The sequence below is a fragment of the Crocodylus porosus genome, unplaced genomic scaffold, assembly GCF_001723895.1.
Source record: "Crocodylus porosus isolate Cpor-Errol unplaced genomic scaffold, CroPor_comp1, whole genome shotgun sequence".
NCBI classification, from domain to species: Eukaryota; Metazoa; Chordata; order Crocodylia; family Crocodylidae; genus Crocodylus; species Crocodylus porosus.
The window spans coordinates 6,826,998-6,844,106 of record NW_017728923.1 but is presented as its reverse complement, the minus strand read 5'-3'; the positions used below and the strand labels follow the sequence as shown (position 1 = coordinate 6,844,106).

The 17,109-nt window shown below is 45.8% G+C and overlaps 1 protein-coding gene across 8 annotated transcripts in view; it reads right to left on the bottom strand.

Annotated features, from left to right (window-relative positions):
• The window catches only part of MGRN1 (mahogunin ring finger 1), a 150,532-nt gene that overhangs the window by 56,658 nt on the left and 76,765 nt on the right, over window positions 1-17,109 (bottom strand). For all 8 annotated transcript variants that reach the window (XM_019540036.1, XM_019540034.1, XM_019540037.1 and 5 more), the window contains exon 6: window positions 3,879-3,945. In XM_019540036.1, coding sequence (XP_019395581.1) covers window positions 3,879-3,945 — 67 coding nt within the window. The remainder of the gene's footprint in view (window positions 1-3,878; window positions 3,946-17,109) is intronic.

Here is a 17,109-nt window from a genome sequence, read left to right as displayed (position 1 = left end):
GGAGGGTGCGATTTGTGTGTCGGTATCAGGTGCATGGGTGTGTGGATATGGTGGGGTGTACACATGGGGGGCCCCCACATGCTTCCCCCTATGGTACACAGCCCTCACCGCTGCTGGCAGTGGGCCCTTGGGGTGCTCATGGCCCACGCAGGCAGAGCCCCTAGACAGTTCTGGGAGCTGCACATGGTGGCAGGAAGCAGGTCCAGGCCAACCCGGTTCCATAATCCGGGGCTCCCTATAGCTCATGTGCAGCCAGAGCCGCGTGTTGCAGAGGAGGGAAGGGGGGGCAGAGAGGAGGGAAGCAGGGCTGGAGAGAAGCTCTGCATAATGGAGTCAGTGGCCTGGTGCCACTCCTTGCCACCACGAGCAGCTCCCAGGACTGCACCATGAAGGAGGGAATGGGATGGCCAAGCTGGGCTCCCTGCCACTTCTGGCCAGGGTGGATTTGATTTAAATGAAATAAATATACATCACAACTTAAATCACTGGTCAGGAAGCCTTAATTTAATCATTGTTTTCTACAAAAAGTGCATTCTTGTGGATAGGTGTTCCCTTTCAGCCATACCATTCCCTCACTAGATCTCAAATCAGTGGAGAGGCTATACTCAGAAACTTGTCCCCAAGACTTCTGGAATATTCTGCTCAAATGTTTCTCTTCTGTTTCTACTGCCCCTTCCTCCTTCCGTTTATCTCCAGACTCCTCCTCCTTGCCCAGAGCTCCTCCACCCACAAGCCTCTATTCACTCAACTTCTTGAAACTTTGCACTTTTAGAGAGAGGTGAGGGCTTGACTGTGTCCACAAAGTTGCAGAAAGACAACAGGGTTAATGGGTAGGTAATCAGGTCTGTTATCTCTCATCTTCATATACCACTGTTAGAAAGGATCTTATTGCTGGAGACACAAATTCACAGTCTGAGAACTGAAACTAAGCTTCACAGAGATGCTTCATGGGATCTTCTAAACCAGTGGTCTCCAACCTTCTTAATTATGAGATCACTTTTTGAATTAATGTCCAACCCAGGATCTACCACACACCACCCCCTGGCCCAACCCAGGAGGTCAGTCGTGGGGAGGTAAGTGGCATGCAGATTGAGGCAGAGGTAGAAAAAATTATTTGGGGGGGGCGGGGGCTGAGAGCAGTAGATCCTGGGTTGGACTTTAATTCAGAAAGGTAAGTCTGTGGGGAAAAGGGGCAGGGGGAGGGGAAAGCGCCATTGGGGGTGGGAGCAGCAGATCAAGGCCCCAGCGGTGAGGAAGGGAGTGGGGCACAGGCAAGAACATGGGCTGAGGTGAGTGGGGCCCCAGCCGGGCCAGATGATGGGACAGGCAGAGGCCTAGGAAGCATGTGTTCCCCCTGTTCTGTACAAGGAGCAGAGGCAGTTGCCACTGCATGCTGGGCTTTGAGCCCTGCTGCCCTGAGGGCTGCGAGATGCCACACACGCCACCGAGCAAACAGGGGGCATGGGGCTGCTGCAGCACGGAGCAAAGGCCAGCACGCAGTGGCAGCGGCAGCAGCAGCCGCCTCAACCCCACACACAGATTGGGGGGCACATGCCCCTCGGGCCTCTGTCTCACCACCCGGCCCAGCCAGGGCTCCACTCATCCCAGCCCCTGCTCCTGCCTGTGCCCCACTCCCTCCCTCACCACTGGGGTCTCAATCTGCCCCCCTGCCCTCCACAGCAGGGAGGGAGGGAGGGAGCGGTGCTGGGACAGGGGCAGGCCCTGCACAGCCATGGTGGGGTGCAGGACGGAGGTGTTAGGCACCCCCTGGACAAGCCACTAAGGCAGGGAGGGGGAGGGCACACCACATGAGGGCTGTGTGCCCGGGATCTGCACGCAGGGGGACAGTGGGCTGCCACTGCAGGCTGGAACTGGGGGGCAGTGCCAGGCTCTTCCCAACAGAGGGGCTGGGCTGTACTCAGAGTGGGCAGTGGCAATGCTGGGAGTGGGGCTTGGGGAGCTATGGCAAATTTTCGGGTGACTGCAGCACCCTGTCCCCCCTCTCCCCTAGCTCCCCTCCCAGCACCATCACCCACCCTGAGTGCAGCCCAGACCAGCTGCCCCAGGAAGAGCCCAGTTCTGCTCCCCAGCCCCAGCCTATAGCAGCAGACTCACGTGCAGATCCGGGGGCACAGGTCCTCCATGGTGCATGCCCCCCACCTCCTCACAACCCCCAGACAGATCCACTTGCAGCTCTGTCCTGCGCCCTGCCCTGGCTGTTCAGTGCCTGCCCCTGTCCCAGCCCCATTCCCTCCCTCACCACTGCTACAGCCGCCCACACTGTCCTGTGTTTGGCATGTCTCCCCCTGATCTGTGCATGTGGCAGAGACAGTTGCTGCTTCACACTGAGTTTGCACCTCGAGCCCTGCTGCAGCTGGCCTGGGAGTGGCCAAACACCACATGTGTCCCACTGCTGAGGTGAGCCTTGCTCCCTGCCCACCCAGCATTGGGGTACACATGGCGTTGCACCACTCCCGGGGCAGTTATGGTGGGGCTCAGGGCTCAAAGCACAGAGTGCAGCAGCTGCCTACACACTGTGCACAGATTGGGACAGCATGTGCCCCCCAGGCCTCCACCAGGGTGTACACAGTGGCAGGAGACCCTTGTGCCCCTAGATGAGCCACCAAGGCTCTGATCCTCCCACCATCTGGCTTCACCAAGGCCCCACTCACCTCAGCCCCTGCTCTATTATATTAGATTTTTTTTTAAAGCATCTTAACAAAAAAAAGTTAAAAAATATAATTAAATGAAAAATCTGATTTAAATGAAAAAAATATATATTTTTTTTAATTAAAAAAAAAATCATTGACTTTTATCCACCCTGCTTTCAGCAGAGTCCTGGGAGCTGCACGTGGCAGCACAGAGTGGGAAGGCAACCAGCTCTATTGCGTGGGGCTTCTCCCCAGTGGCGCACAAGTCCCAGGAGCTGCATGTGAGCCACAGGGAGTCCCGTGCACCAGAACTGGGCCAACTTAGGCTACGTGCTCCCACCAGCCCAAGCTCTGTGCTCCAGCTCAGCTGCAGTTTTCCTCCCCATTTGCACCTGCTTCTCTACCTGCTGCTGGGAATACTGCAGCAGGGCCAGGAGGAGGATCTATTGGAGGCTGGGGGAGCCAAGCAGTTCCTTGGGCTGCTGCAGCAGAGGCAGCAGCAGCTCTGTTCAAAACCTGTGTTCCAGCCAGGGCCAGGACCCTCCTACACAAAGGTGGGAGTGAAGCCTGCTGCCCTGGCAAGAGTGGGTGGGGCTCTGCTGACTGGGCCAGATGCGATCAATTGGTGGGCTCCCACACACAAGCCAGATTAAATCATTTGGTGGGCCAGATCTGGCCCATGGCCTCTATTTTGCCTGCCCCTGTGTTAGATACAGGAATGACATTTTTAAATGCCTGTATTTACGGTAGCACCTAGAAGTCTAAACTAAGATCAAGGTTTCTGCACCAGGCATTGTATAGACAACCTAAACTACCAAAACAAAGAATAGCAAAAAGGAACCATTACTTTTCCCATAACACAGCTAGGGAACAGAAGCCCAGAAAGAGATGAAGTGACTTCCCTACAGTCACTCAGAGAGTCTGTAGCAGAGTCACACACTGAACCCAGGTCTCCTGACCCCCACCTACTCCACCCCCTAACACACACACACCCTTCCTCTCAGAATGACATCTAAGTTTAAAAGCACACTTAAATGAGATTTTGCCCCTTAACACAGGTGTTTAAGGCTTGTTACTGATATGTTCTAAATTCAGAGCCTTTGTTTGTGCTATAATATAAGAAAGATCACTTGGTGCAGGTAAATGAGGCACACCCTCATAGACAGAAGCAGCCCCTCTCTATCAGGAGCTTGCAAGAAAAGAACACTGAAAAAGCATCTTGCTTACCATCCCCTTCATCCACAACAGCTTGAATAACCACAGGGAACACACCACGATCCAAGTCAAAATTCAGCTGAGGGGAAAAGAGAAGAGGAGTTAGACAATTAGAGGAAAGGTCCATATTATAATAGTCTATGAAAGATTTAAATTAAGGTTCATGTTTGGAAGCTGACTTCAGAGAGCAGTAACAGAGAACTTTGACTCCTGAAAGCTGTTGCCAAAACTTGCTATTTGGTGGCTCAGTGCCACACTGTTTTAGGAGACAGGTTTCCACATTAGAGAGGAGACATTTTAGTGGGGCAGTAAAGGTGAGAAATTCCCTTGCTGTGAGCATTAGCTGTACTTGTGCAGATGAAATCCTTCGTTCTCCTGAGGTAATAATCCTTGTTTTCAATGAACATTATAACTTCATAGAAAATGGGGAAAGCTTAAAATTCAGGCCCTCTTTTCAGGGGAGACTGAACAAACTGAATGCAGTCTACATATTAAAGATATGATGATTAAGCCAGAAACAGCATACTTCTTCTATATCTTTAATATGTAGGCTGCATTCAGTTTGTTTAGTCTCCTTTGAAAAGAGGGCCTGCATTTTAAGCTTTCCCCATTTCCTATGAAGTTATAATGTTCATTGAAAACAAGGATTAATATCATGATTAAGCCAGAAACTCAGTATACTAAAGGACCACATCAATGTATTGTTACTTCCCATCCACTCACATATACAAAGCTACTACTGTGCGATTTGCAACAGAACAACATTTCTAGAAAATCACTACTGCCATTAGTTTTGCCCTGGAATATTATAACTTCCCTAACTGCAGTGCTAAAGATTGTTTCCCATTATTTACGTAACTGCAGTTCTAGTAACAGTCTACAGGCAGCCCTTGGACTTACAACACAATTGGTTCCTGAAAACCAGGAAGTCTTAAGTTGAAACATCATAACTTGGAACCAATTTTCTCATAAGAAACAATGTTATAAATGGGGGATTGGATCCCGAACCAAGGCCTGATACCCCATTTTCACCAAAAATACTCATCTACAATAGACAGAGTACAAAATTCTGGGGTAATATAGCTACATTAATGTATTTATATCGTAAATAGCAATCATATTGATTTGGAAGGACTTCTTTGAGGTGACTTTGCTAGACTTTTTGAAAGGCTCTTGGTTGAACTTTGTGGAGGGTTCTTGCCTGGACTCTTCTCAGGAGTCCTGGCTGCAAGTTTTTCTGGAGTCTTGTCTGCTTTCTTAAAGAAAGTGTCCAAGCAAGTTTGGATAGATGTTCTCCAGGGAAATGAGCGACACAGTGAACTTGTTTGCTGGCATGGTGTTGCATCAGATCAAGCACTGTGAAGTTTAAACTGACATCATAAAGTTGAAACAGAGCATCAATTTATAAAGGTTGTAACGGCAAAACATTGTAACTCGATACGTTGTAAGTCAAGGACTGCCTGTTTTGCATTTTAAAGCATGTTCTTTTACATGTCAATTAGAAATTGTCTATGCCACAAGACACACCAACACGTTACATGAAGTCCTTGAAGTTGGAGGAGCATAAAGAATATAGGTAGAACTGCAAGCTGGCATAAAAATTCTCCAGTAATTCAAAGTCACCCTGAAACACCTAGCACCAATTTTCATCTCTTAGCATTCTGTAGGCAGCAGGTCAGGAACATGAATTTCAAAATAACGCCTGAGAATAACAATTTAAAATTTCACTGAAGGGTGAGTAAAATGGGCCCAATTTTTTCCTAAGCCTACACTTTTTACAACATTTTAAAACCATCCATACGCTTATACATTACAGAATATAGATCCTTCATGTTTTGGCATCTGCCAGGAGAGGAAACAGCTCAGAATTTAATTTCTGCAGTCTTCTTAAACAATTCTAATTGTGCCACTGCCTCAAGGGTGTGCGCCACAAGGTGGCAAGAACAGAATAGTCTGTTTCTGAACCCTAATTTAATTTGAAGGCAGATTTGAGAAACCAGCCACGTTCTTTCTTTTGGACTCCTAATGAGCAAGAACACTTAAACAATGCAATGTTTAGAAGGGCACCCTGAAGGACTACAGACTTAGTGCAATCTTAAAAAAAGTATCCTGTCTAGATCAACCAGAAATGAACCCTCCAAGACTTGACCTGCCTTCTCACTGAATTTTTACAACTGACATTTTATCAACTGATAAATCAATTTCACACACTTCCAAAGAGACAAGGATTCTTTCAACAGATGCACAATGGATCTGTTAGCTACATCAGCGAGGCTCACTGATGTCAGGGAAAGAGTTTTGTACAGCAGAACTTCCACCTGGCAGGGCCATGAGGAGAGATCTGCCCATGATCTCACAGATTCCCCAGTCCATCCATCATTAGTGTTCTGAGAAGACAGAAGGGAAGTCTAACTACAAACACCTGCAGCTATGTGGGGGTGGGGGGGAGGGGAAGGATACACAATTAGCAGCTAAGAAAGCTCCTGAAGCAACATTCTCAGTCAACAGAAAAAGGATATTTCTAAGGAAAACAAACAAGAAAAGAAAATTCCTTGTAAATTTACCTTTAGATGTCATTTAAAAAGTAGATGACTGTTTTCTTTGTAGTGCACATTTAAGCCATCAGGCCAGCTGCACATTCTAGGCAAGAAGACTCTACCCATGTACACCCCACATATAGGCAATTTGAATTTACTGAGCGACTTTGCCTCCAAAAAGAAGGGTGAAAGGGCCGTTACAGGCACTATGCTCTTTCAAAAGCCACCTCCAGCAGCTGACTGCTATTAGCTGCCTCATTATTACAGCTGTTTATTGTGTAAGACGAGGAAGTGAGCCTTTGGGTCTCCCTGACTAATGAAAAGCAGTTTTATGCATGAGTGTACACACACACACACACACTGCACATGTGTGCATACGCATGCACGCACACACTTTGAACTTTAGGAATGGAAATGTTCCAAGGTAGTGAGCTAACATGAAAGCTAGGAGGAGAGGGGTCTGTTGATTCAGATTAAAAGGCCTGAAAATAATACATAATACAGGCTGGGGAAAGATTTTGACAGGTTCATGAGCTCTGATTAACCCACAGCATTAAGTTAAACAAGCAGCTATTTTTTACTAGAGGTTAAAAGTAGATTTGAACTGCTCTCCTAACCCACCTCAACTGCAAACCTTGCAATTCGAAGACCTCTAATTTCATGGGAATTAAACCATCTGTACAGTACCACAAGACTGTATCTCTTTAAAGATCATTTCAGACAGAAGAACGCTGCATGCTATAAGCTCTATCATAGGGATTCTTATCTCTTCTTTTCCAGAACTGGCTGACATGGCATGCAGCGTCACAAAAGGCTTTCTAGCCTGTCACATGCTGGTCTTCAGAGAAGGTTGACAAAGGAAGGCGATGTCACTTTCTTTAACTGTATTCTACTAACTCCAACCAGATACACATTGATTTAAGATGGACCTTTACACTACCCTAGAACAATGAACTCTGTGAAATACAGTAAAAGTGAGAGTAAACAATGTTCTGTTATGGTCGGGCATATCAGTCTTAGCTTACACAGTAGCACTCACCTGGCTGCAATTTGGGGATTGTTTAAATTGTTAGGCACTGCAGTAAATTTGTTCAAGGAAACTATAGACAAATGCATGCATTATAGAAAGGAAAACACCTACAGGACACACTCTACACTCCATACTCAAGAAAACAATTCAATAATACAATAGTAACTATGAGATCAATAAGAAGTGGGTCTGCCCAATACACACAAGTTTGGCCTCATTTTTAAATAATTTCACAGATTAACAAGAAACCAATGAAGCACTAAAATTATGAAACTGCTGTATACCTACATTCTGCCAATTACAAAATGCGTGGGGCAGAAACTGCTCTTTCTTCTCAGACATTTAAGAAGGGATCATATATGTTTCAATCTTTACAAAAAAAACCTCACTGTGTTAGTTGAGCTGATCCTTCCCATAGTCATTTATGAGTAGCCTGGCTTAGATCTACAATATCTACACAAAATACTTAAAAAACTTGTGGAAGGGGATGTCAACATTCTGATCTGGGATCTCATACAAGATATTTAATCCATTCCTCAGAACACCATGGAATTACAAAACCTCCAATTCCATTTTATTTTTAACATAATTATGTCTAAGTTTTGAGGTGAGCTAAATACTGAGAAACTACTGCAACATGGTTGTTCAACTTCTAAGCTGCAGGTGTAACCCCCACAATTGACATGTGTTAAATGGTCTCATGAGTGCCTGCTGCACAGGATGAGAGGCTGTTAAAGCTCAACTATACAACCCAGCTCTTTAGGTTGTAGTGATGCATGCTGGCAACTCTGGAGGTCCTCAGCTCATGCCCTGATGTGAGCCAACAGGGTGGCTGCCACAGTTCTAAACCTTCAGCGCAAAATCTCTAGCAGAGGAAGTGAGTAAATTAAACCAAATTTAATTGTCAAACATGGATCAAAGGGGCTTCATCACAGTTGCTATATTCCTTCTCAGTCTCCGTTTATTAAAAGCTTCAAACCTCCGTTCACAGAATTCCAAGTGTGTCGATCCAAAAGTGCCACAAAACCCATAAACTTTATTAAAAATTCAGGTTCTGCCTGATGCAGTCTGTCAGACCTGGCATCCATAGTTCTCACTCAAAGAATGCAACTCCAGCAGGGCATTTCAAAGTCATTAGAAAACAATGAATAAATAAATGGGATCCGTTGTTCAACATTAACAAGTATTGATTCCAGAGTAACTTTGCCAAGATAACCTGGCATGTCCAATAGAGAGCTACAAAGATGCAGCACTGGGATTTCATCAACTGCCTGGCAGACAGTCCATCATAGAAGAGCACTTTTAGAAAGGCACTTAATGAGGGAGCTCACAGCACTGCAGCAAGATAAAGGGAATCAGTAGGAGTGTGCAAAACAGGATGTATTTGATTTGGATTTGGCCCGAATAGGGGGACAGTGATTCAATTCGTTGATCCAGATCACTGTCCTGATCTGATTCGGCCGAATCTGAAGTCGATGCCAATACAGAGAATTGGCAATTCGGCCACAGACACAGCCTTAAATGTTTTTTCTACATACCTCGAGGTACCAGGTGCAGCTCATAAACGCTGTGATGATGGGGCGGATGAAGCGTCCCCCAGGAGCATGAAAGTACTTCCGGTCCACTTCTGAGTGCATGGGGGACTGCCTGCACTCCCCCCAGCCCTGCGATCTGCCACGAGGGGACCACCCAGACCCAGGAGGCACTAGTGGCCGAGCGGGAGGGCAGGAGAGGGTCCCCTGCATGCTCTTTAGAGGACCCAGAAGTGAACTGGAAGTGCTTCTGGTCCACTTCCGGGTCCACCACTGAGCATGCCAGGGACCCCCTCACGCTCCTATGGGATGCTCCATCCACCCCAGCATCTCAGCATTCACGAACTGGCTGGTACCTTGAGGTATACAGAAAACACATTTAAAGCTGTCTATGTCAGAATCATCGAATCTCTCCGAATCAATTCAGAGGGGTCTGATTCAATTAGGAGAGATTAAAGGGTCTCCTGATTTGATTTGGATTCAGAGATTCGGCTGCCAAATCGGACCAAATCTCCACCAAATTGAATCAACAACCAAAGCTTTGCACAGGCCTAGGAATCAGCACAGTTAGAGAACACAGATGAAGCAAGATGCCTGTTTCGAACTCAAGCCAACCAAATAAATAGATCCAATAAATGGGGGAAGGGTAGGAACAGGGAAATAACACAATAGGCTTCCTAAAAAGGACATTAAGTAAGAGAAGGAAGACTGAGCAGCACAAGAAGCAGAAGCTGTTCGTATCCCAGAGGCCAGTGTGAAAATAGCTCCAGAAGCAAGAACTGGAGGAGGAAATTGAACAGAAAGGAATTAAAGAGTAAGAAAAGAGCGGAGAAGGAAATGATGGCAGAGATGTAGGCACTTATCGCATAGAAGGTGAGGACTAGCAAAGTAAACTTCATGTGTAAGAGGAAGGAAGCAAAGAATGAAAGTGGCTCATAGCCAGAAGACAGGAAGCTCTCCAGTAAAAGGAGGCACTTTGGGCATGCCAGATACCAAAATATATTGGCTATTAATAAAATAACACTGAAATCAAGGCTTACACAGTCAGATGGACAGCCTCCATTTGGGAACTGGCAGCCTGGAATCAAGTTTATTTTTGCAGACAGATACTCCCCAAACATGGGGTGAGGACAAAACTGATGACTATTAACTTAAACACAGCAAACATCATTCTCTAGAACTTGACTACTCTTGTCTCAGTGGTCCATGGACCTTGCTGCCATTGGAGAAAGAAGTTGTTACTAAAGGACACTGGTCCCTTGCTAAGAGGGACAAAGCTTTCAGGGCACAGATTTTATTGCAATGGACACAATGCAAATGGAGATCCAGGTTTTTCCACCTTCCTCTTACACCTGTTTGTGAAAAAGTAAAATTATTAGATGCTTATCTTTCCAGTTAGAGTGAGGAAGACCCCTATAGAACCTGGGGTGAAAAGACTTCCCCTTGTCACTTTGTGACCTGCAAGTACCCCGATCCTATCCTATCATTTCAGCATAATACCTGGCCTACAAGATAGGAGAAAACAGCTCAAATGCATCTGCTCTACAGCATAAGAAGGCTTCAAAATTACATTGCTACAGCAGAAGTACTGGCCAAAATGAGCCAGCAAGCACTAGGCTGGCACCACAAAACCAAAGGCATAGTTGCTTAATAAGAGTACACTTATTCACCACACAATTTAGTATTCACCCCACAATTTAGTAATTGTGGACGATACTAAATTGTGGGGTGAAGTACACACTCCAGAGGGTAGGGAACAATTGCAGACAGACCTGGACAGGTTAGAAAAGTGGGCAGTACACAATAGGAAGCAGTACAACAAGGACGAGTACAGAGTGCTGCACCTAGGGCGCAAAAATATCCAGCGCACCTACTGGCTGGGAAGTGACTCTCTCAGCAGCACAGAAGAGGAAAGGGATCTCAGAGTCATAGTGGACTCCAAGATGAACCTGAGTCGTCAGTGTGATGAAATCATCAGCAAAGCTAACCGCACTTTATCATGCATCAGTACATGCATGACAAATAGATCCAAGGAGGTGATACTTCCCCTCTATGTGGCACTGGTCAGACCGCATTTGGAGTACTGCGTCCAGTTTTGGGCGCCGTACTTCAAGAAGAATGTTGATAGACTTGAGAGGGTCCAGTGGAGGGCTACTCGTATGCTTAGGGGCTTACAGGACAAGCCCTAAGGGAGAGACAGGGACCTAGACCTCTTCAGCCTCCTCAGGAGAAGGCTGAGAGGTGATCTTGTGGCTGCCTACAAATTCATTAGGGGGACACAGCTAGGGATCTGAGATGCTCTGTTCACCAGGGTGCCTCTTGGGGTAACAAGGAACAATGATCACAAACTGATAAAGAGCAGATTTAGGCTACATTATCAGGAAAAACTTCTTCACGGTAAGGGTGGCCAAAATTTGGAATGGGCTTCCAAGGGAGGTGGTACTCTCCCCTACCTTGGGGGTCTTTAAGAGAAGGCTGGAGAAGCAACTGGCTGGGGTCATCCAACCCCAGCACTCTTTCCTGCCTAGGCAGGGCGTCAGATTCAATGATCTGTTGAGGTTCCTTCTGACCCTAGCATCTATGAATCTATGAGTAATGTTTAAGTGATGTTATAGCCATGATGGCCCAGGAAATATGAGAGGGGCAAGGATTTCTGTGGATGATATCTTTTACTGGACCAGCTGCATGGCTGGGATGGATTTAGACAAGCTTCTGTGATATGCTCGTTTGCTAACTGTGAGAATTTATCTTCTATTCCATGGCCCTGCAAACCAGTTTTAATCTTCTTCTGTCTCAGCTTTTCCCTCAGACTTGAAGAATGCATTACATTTGAAATTTTATCCCAACTACCTATAAAAGATATCACCCACAGAAATCCTTGCCTCTTGCATTAATCAGAGTAATTTATACTAATTAGTCATGTCAAAGTGCAGTTCATATGAGTCTTGCAAAATCCTCTATGTTTAGACATTTGCAATTAGGTCAGATATATTTCCCCAAGGATCCATAAGGAAAGCAGCACAGAATTCATGCAAGAATTAATGAACGACGCCAGGGACTAGACACGAGACATGTAATTTTGACCATCTTTAGGAGACTCCAATACTGCCTAGAAAGGACTAAAAGTTGTTGCAATCTAAAAGCAGCTGCTCAGTGAACCAAATGAAACTTTGCTCTGCTTGCTGCTGACAGGGGACACCTTATGTATCACCATCAAAGGGGGCAAGGACAGTTTGCTACAGACACTGATACCTTTTCATTTCACTTGGCCCTTTCAAATCAGGACAAATCCCAGTGGTGGGAAAGAGCACAGCTGCAAGAGGATTACATTGATCATTTGTGGATGGATATCTGACGGCTTCAGTTACCAGCCCTGTCACTGATGCTGAATTGATAATCACTGCATTTGCTTTAACCTCCAGAAATAATTTATGCATACCTGCTATAGTCACTTGAGTCTCTGAACACCACAGGAAAGGCACAATTCTGGAAAGAGGTCACAGCTGCTTCACAGATCCAAAAGCTTTTTAAAAAGGAAGAACTTTCAGCACACGTTGAAAAGCACCAGAAACAATTTTGGACACATCCTCATGTGCCAGTGCCATGCGTACACTGTGGCAGGCCCAGGAGGCAGTGCTACTACACTGAACCACCCACCTCATTGTGCTTGACTAAAACCCTGCTTCAGGTATCTCCCCTGGGACACCTATGTTCAGCAGACCCCCTTCCCAGAGAGTACACAGACCCTGCAGACCTTGGGGTGCTTTGCCTACTGATAGTATTTTTGTGCGCTTCTTACAGCCTGGAGCCACCCAGAATGTTTTCAGGTAATTATCAACCAAACTCTGTTAGGAGCAAAAAGGCCTGTCCCTCCTCTCAAGCATTCACAGCTAAGTGTGCTATAACAGTTAGCTTTTATTAATCTGAGAAAGGGAGAATGGGGAAGGAGTACAATATAGCGTAGCAGAAAGCCCCCTTCATACCACTTCCCTTCTGGACATTGATATAACAGAAGCCCCTTCTTGCCTACACTCTCCCTCTCTCTTTTTGTGCATTTCTTTTTCCTTTTAAGTATTGGCAGAGACCTAGCACACTCATTGCATGGTGTGGCAAGGCTCAGAACAAGCCAGAAAGTTGAAGTGGCTTTTTGTAGAAGAAAACTACACTTTACATCCACCTACATATCAATTAAGCTCAGTGTCACTAAAGAAAACAGAACTCAAATAGCTGGTTTAAAGCAAGGCTTGTAAATACAAGAAAAGACAAGGTACATTGAAAACATGACTGTAAATATATCCTGGTGAACACATTCCCCCTATTTCCCAAAGCAAACTTCCCATATCTGTCCAAAGTTTATGTGAAACCAGTCTACTGCATCTAACCTAATTCACTTACTGTCCCCAGTGATTAATCCTTACCACCTCACAGTGCATTTTTATATTTCATCTGTCTCGTGTTGACCCTGGCATTCAGTATTTTATATTTTATACCTTTTAATTTTTAACAACTGTATTTTTCTTTAAAGTAAAGTCATACCTTGTATTACTAGAACTATTATTGTAATAATGCATTGGAATTGAAATCACTGGAATTGTATTGCTGTATTGGGCTGGTCCCCCTTGAATGAATGTGAGTATGTATGATGAATCAGTAAATAACTGAAGACAATGCAAAAGTCTCTGGCTGTTAATTGATAATAACCTAGCCAGAGAAACTTAGCATTACAAAACTCTACTCTACAAGCCGTTTTAGGCTAATCAAGCCAAGGAAATGATTCCTGGAACTAAGCACCCACCCTATTGACTATTCCTGTAACCCATAGCAATACAGGCATTATATCAATAAAACAAGGGTAGCCTCCCCAAACTTCAGGTACCAGCAGGCAGACACCCTGGTGACTAACAGCTGCCATGCATGACTCAAGACCCACGTGGGATAACAACCTCCAGACTGGGTAGCCAAGATGCTGCTGGGGGATCACACAAGTCTGCCAGAAGAGATAAAAGGCAGTGATGCACAACTCTGTGGCACTCTCTCATCCAGCACCTGACATATCGAGACAGAAGGACAAGCAGGCAACCTACTGCTGGAGAAGACTGCCTTGAAGAAAGCTGACCATCGACATCAGACTCCTAGGCCTCCGGTAGGTAGATATACTGATACCAGTGCTCTCACAATCACTACAGCAGCTACTATACACTATACTACATGGGTTTAAAATGACATGAGTTTGCGTGAGTGAGTGAATGAGGGTACGCACACTAAGGTGACCAGTACCCCTCATAGCTCAAAGTTTGCATTTATGATTTTATTGGTAATTTCACATCCCATGCACTAAATCAAAATTTATTATGATCCTGTGAGTTAGTCCTTTATAGCCAACAATGGAAGAGTATTAGCAAAACAGAATGGGCTTGTTGGCCCTTTTAACATGCGGCTAATATGCATAACCCTAATTTACTAGCTAAATTCCCAGTAAGCTACTTACATATACATCCAGAAGATTTTGGAGGCCCATGTTTCCAAAAATGCCTCCCCAGAGGAAGCAGCCCAGACCAGGTGACCTCACCCTTGAATACCATTTCTGACCTCATTACCCGGCTCCACCCAGAAGCAGGCATTATTTGAACCCAGCTGAGGCAGACCAATTCTTTTAAAAAAGTCATCAACATCCCCAGGTGGAGTGCCCAGGGTTGCACAGGTTGTTTGGTGGGAAACTCAGGAAAAAGTAAGAGTGAGCTCCCCGCTTCCTATGGAATTTTTACAACCCAGTCACTTAGCTTCACCAGGTGTCACATGGCCCTTGATGGTTTGACAAAACTCAGTAAGTGGCCCTCTGTCTGAAAATTGCCCACCCCTGATTTAGAGCCACAGAAAAACATGAAACCCCCTAGTCATGTTTAAAGGAATATTCACCTGCACTATTTTAAGGTAGAGTCAGAGGGATGATATAGCCATAACAGTCCAGGAAAATGACAGAGGCAAGGATTTTCTCAGACCTGAGGAAACATACTTGGTACCCAGTATCCCTCCCAACTATACAGTTGGTCCAATAAAAGACATCACCCACAAAAATCTTTGCCTTGCACTATTTATGTAATTTCAAAGGTACTCTGTCAATGGGTTGTTAATATTCAGTGATAAGAAACGTGATATTTTAAACTAAGAAACCACCATGGATTAACTACTGACAGGTACTGAAAAAAATGCAAATAAAATGAAAGAACAGGACTATGATTACAATCTAAAGGCTGCCTAGGAACTGACTGGGTTCACAATCCTACTCCACAATGAGGTGTAACATAATTCTGAAATTCATTAGTGGGCACAAGGTACAAGTAGAAAGATACGACATTTTTGAAGTCTTACCTAGGATTTATGGGACAGAACAATAATGACTAAGCAGGAAGAATGGAGAAACTGAACACACACAAAGTGCTTTCAAATGCACAGAAAGCTGGGAAAATAAATATTTTTCTTCACCTGTCATTTAGGTGTAGTTTAGCAGCAGTATTAACTATTTAATCGCACGGAAATATGTTTTTGGTGTTAAAACAGCCCTTTACAATTTGCAGCTGATGGCATTTAACAGAAACCCTTTCATTTTTATGTCATAATATTATGCTACATCACCATCAGGCAAAGAGAAGCTTGCTTAGACCATAGGTAAAAACTCACAGTACAGGGCAGTCAAGGCCAACTTAGCTTCAGTTACTGTGAACCCAGATGCTTTGAAACCCTTGAATGAGTGTGGACAACTGTTCTACCTTCAGCTATCTTTTCAGCATCTTAAAAAATATGTGTACAGATTCATGCGTACCCTGCAATATCCTATTGTTTCAGCAAGCAAAATGAATAGTAGGCCTATCTGTGATGCACAAATAGGATATCCTAAGATGCATACTACTAATATGCAGATCTGAAGACAAGTAGGAATTGCAAAACTTTCCTGAAGATAAATGTCACTTTTTAAAACGATGTCAAATTTAATCCTGCGTAGAAGATTCTTACTATTCCTTTGATGAAGACTTAGGTAATATACATCTATAAATATTTCTAAACTAGAAAATGTCTGTTCAAAAAGAAACTTAAATACCAATTATGTTGTTTAATAGGTCTGCTACTTAAATCAGACACCTATCTTTCAGCAAACTCTAAAACCCAACACACACATAGGCTACCAGCACCTCTCTAAAAGGGAGTTTATGTTTCTAACCTCCTAAACAACTCTGTGATCATTTGGAACAGCATCATAGCTACACCGAGTGAAAAACAAGCTGCTTCCTTTGGAAATGGCACCAACGCTTTTGACTTGAAGCTCCAATGGTCAGAACAAGGGCAGGCAATTATTTTGGGCAGGGGGCAGCTTACCCAGTTTTGGCAAGTTGTTGAGGGCTGCATGGGTAGCCATGCCCCTTGACAGGTGCCCTGCCCCCTGGTCACTGTCTTGGGACCAATGTCCCAGTGCCAGCACCAGTGGGGCCCAAAGTGGGGCACAGGCTGGCAAAGGTTTGTGGAGCCAGGCTGAGCTGCACCAGCAGGGAGAGGGGGGAGCTGGCCCAGCTCCACAGAGCCCTGCTGGCCAGGACCCTGTACTCCTGCCGCCCTGCTCTGGGCCCTCCTGGCTGCCTGCCCACTCACTCCCAGTGCCCCCCAGCCCTGTGGTACAGGCAGGGGGCAATGTGCAGCCCCAACCCCGCACTCACTGGCAGGGAAAGAGCCAGTGCTGAGCACAGGGAAAAGTGGTCCTTCCCCTGCCCCATGGCCACCACTCCCTGCTGCAACCGCTCACAACCCACATGGGGCTGTCCTGAGCAGGCACAGGCAGCCCCATGAGGGCTGCGAGTGGCTGTAGTGCAGGGCACCGGCCACAGGGCAGGGGAGGGGCCACTTTCCCCACACAGCACCAACTTGTAACCCACCCCCGCAGACAGCCTGCGCCCCGTGCCAGCTCTAGGCTCACCCATCAGAGCTGTGCGCGGTGGGCGCAGCTGCTCAGCGCAGAGGAAAGCAGCCCCCCTGCTTGCCGCACCAGACAGTGTTTGCTCCTGCTGCCCACCAGCAGCTCACGTACTGGGCAACCCAGAGGCAGTGGTGGCAAACGCTGCCCAGCACCGGGAAAAGCAGCCCCTTGGCCACCCTGT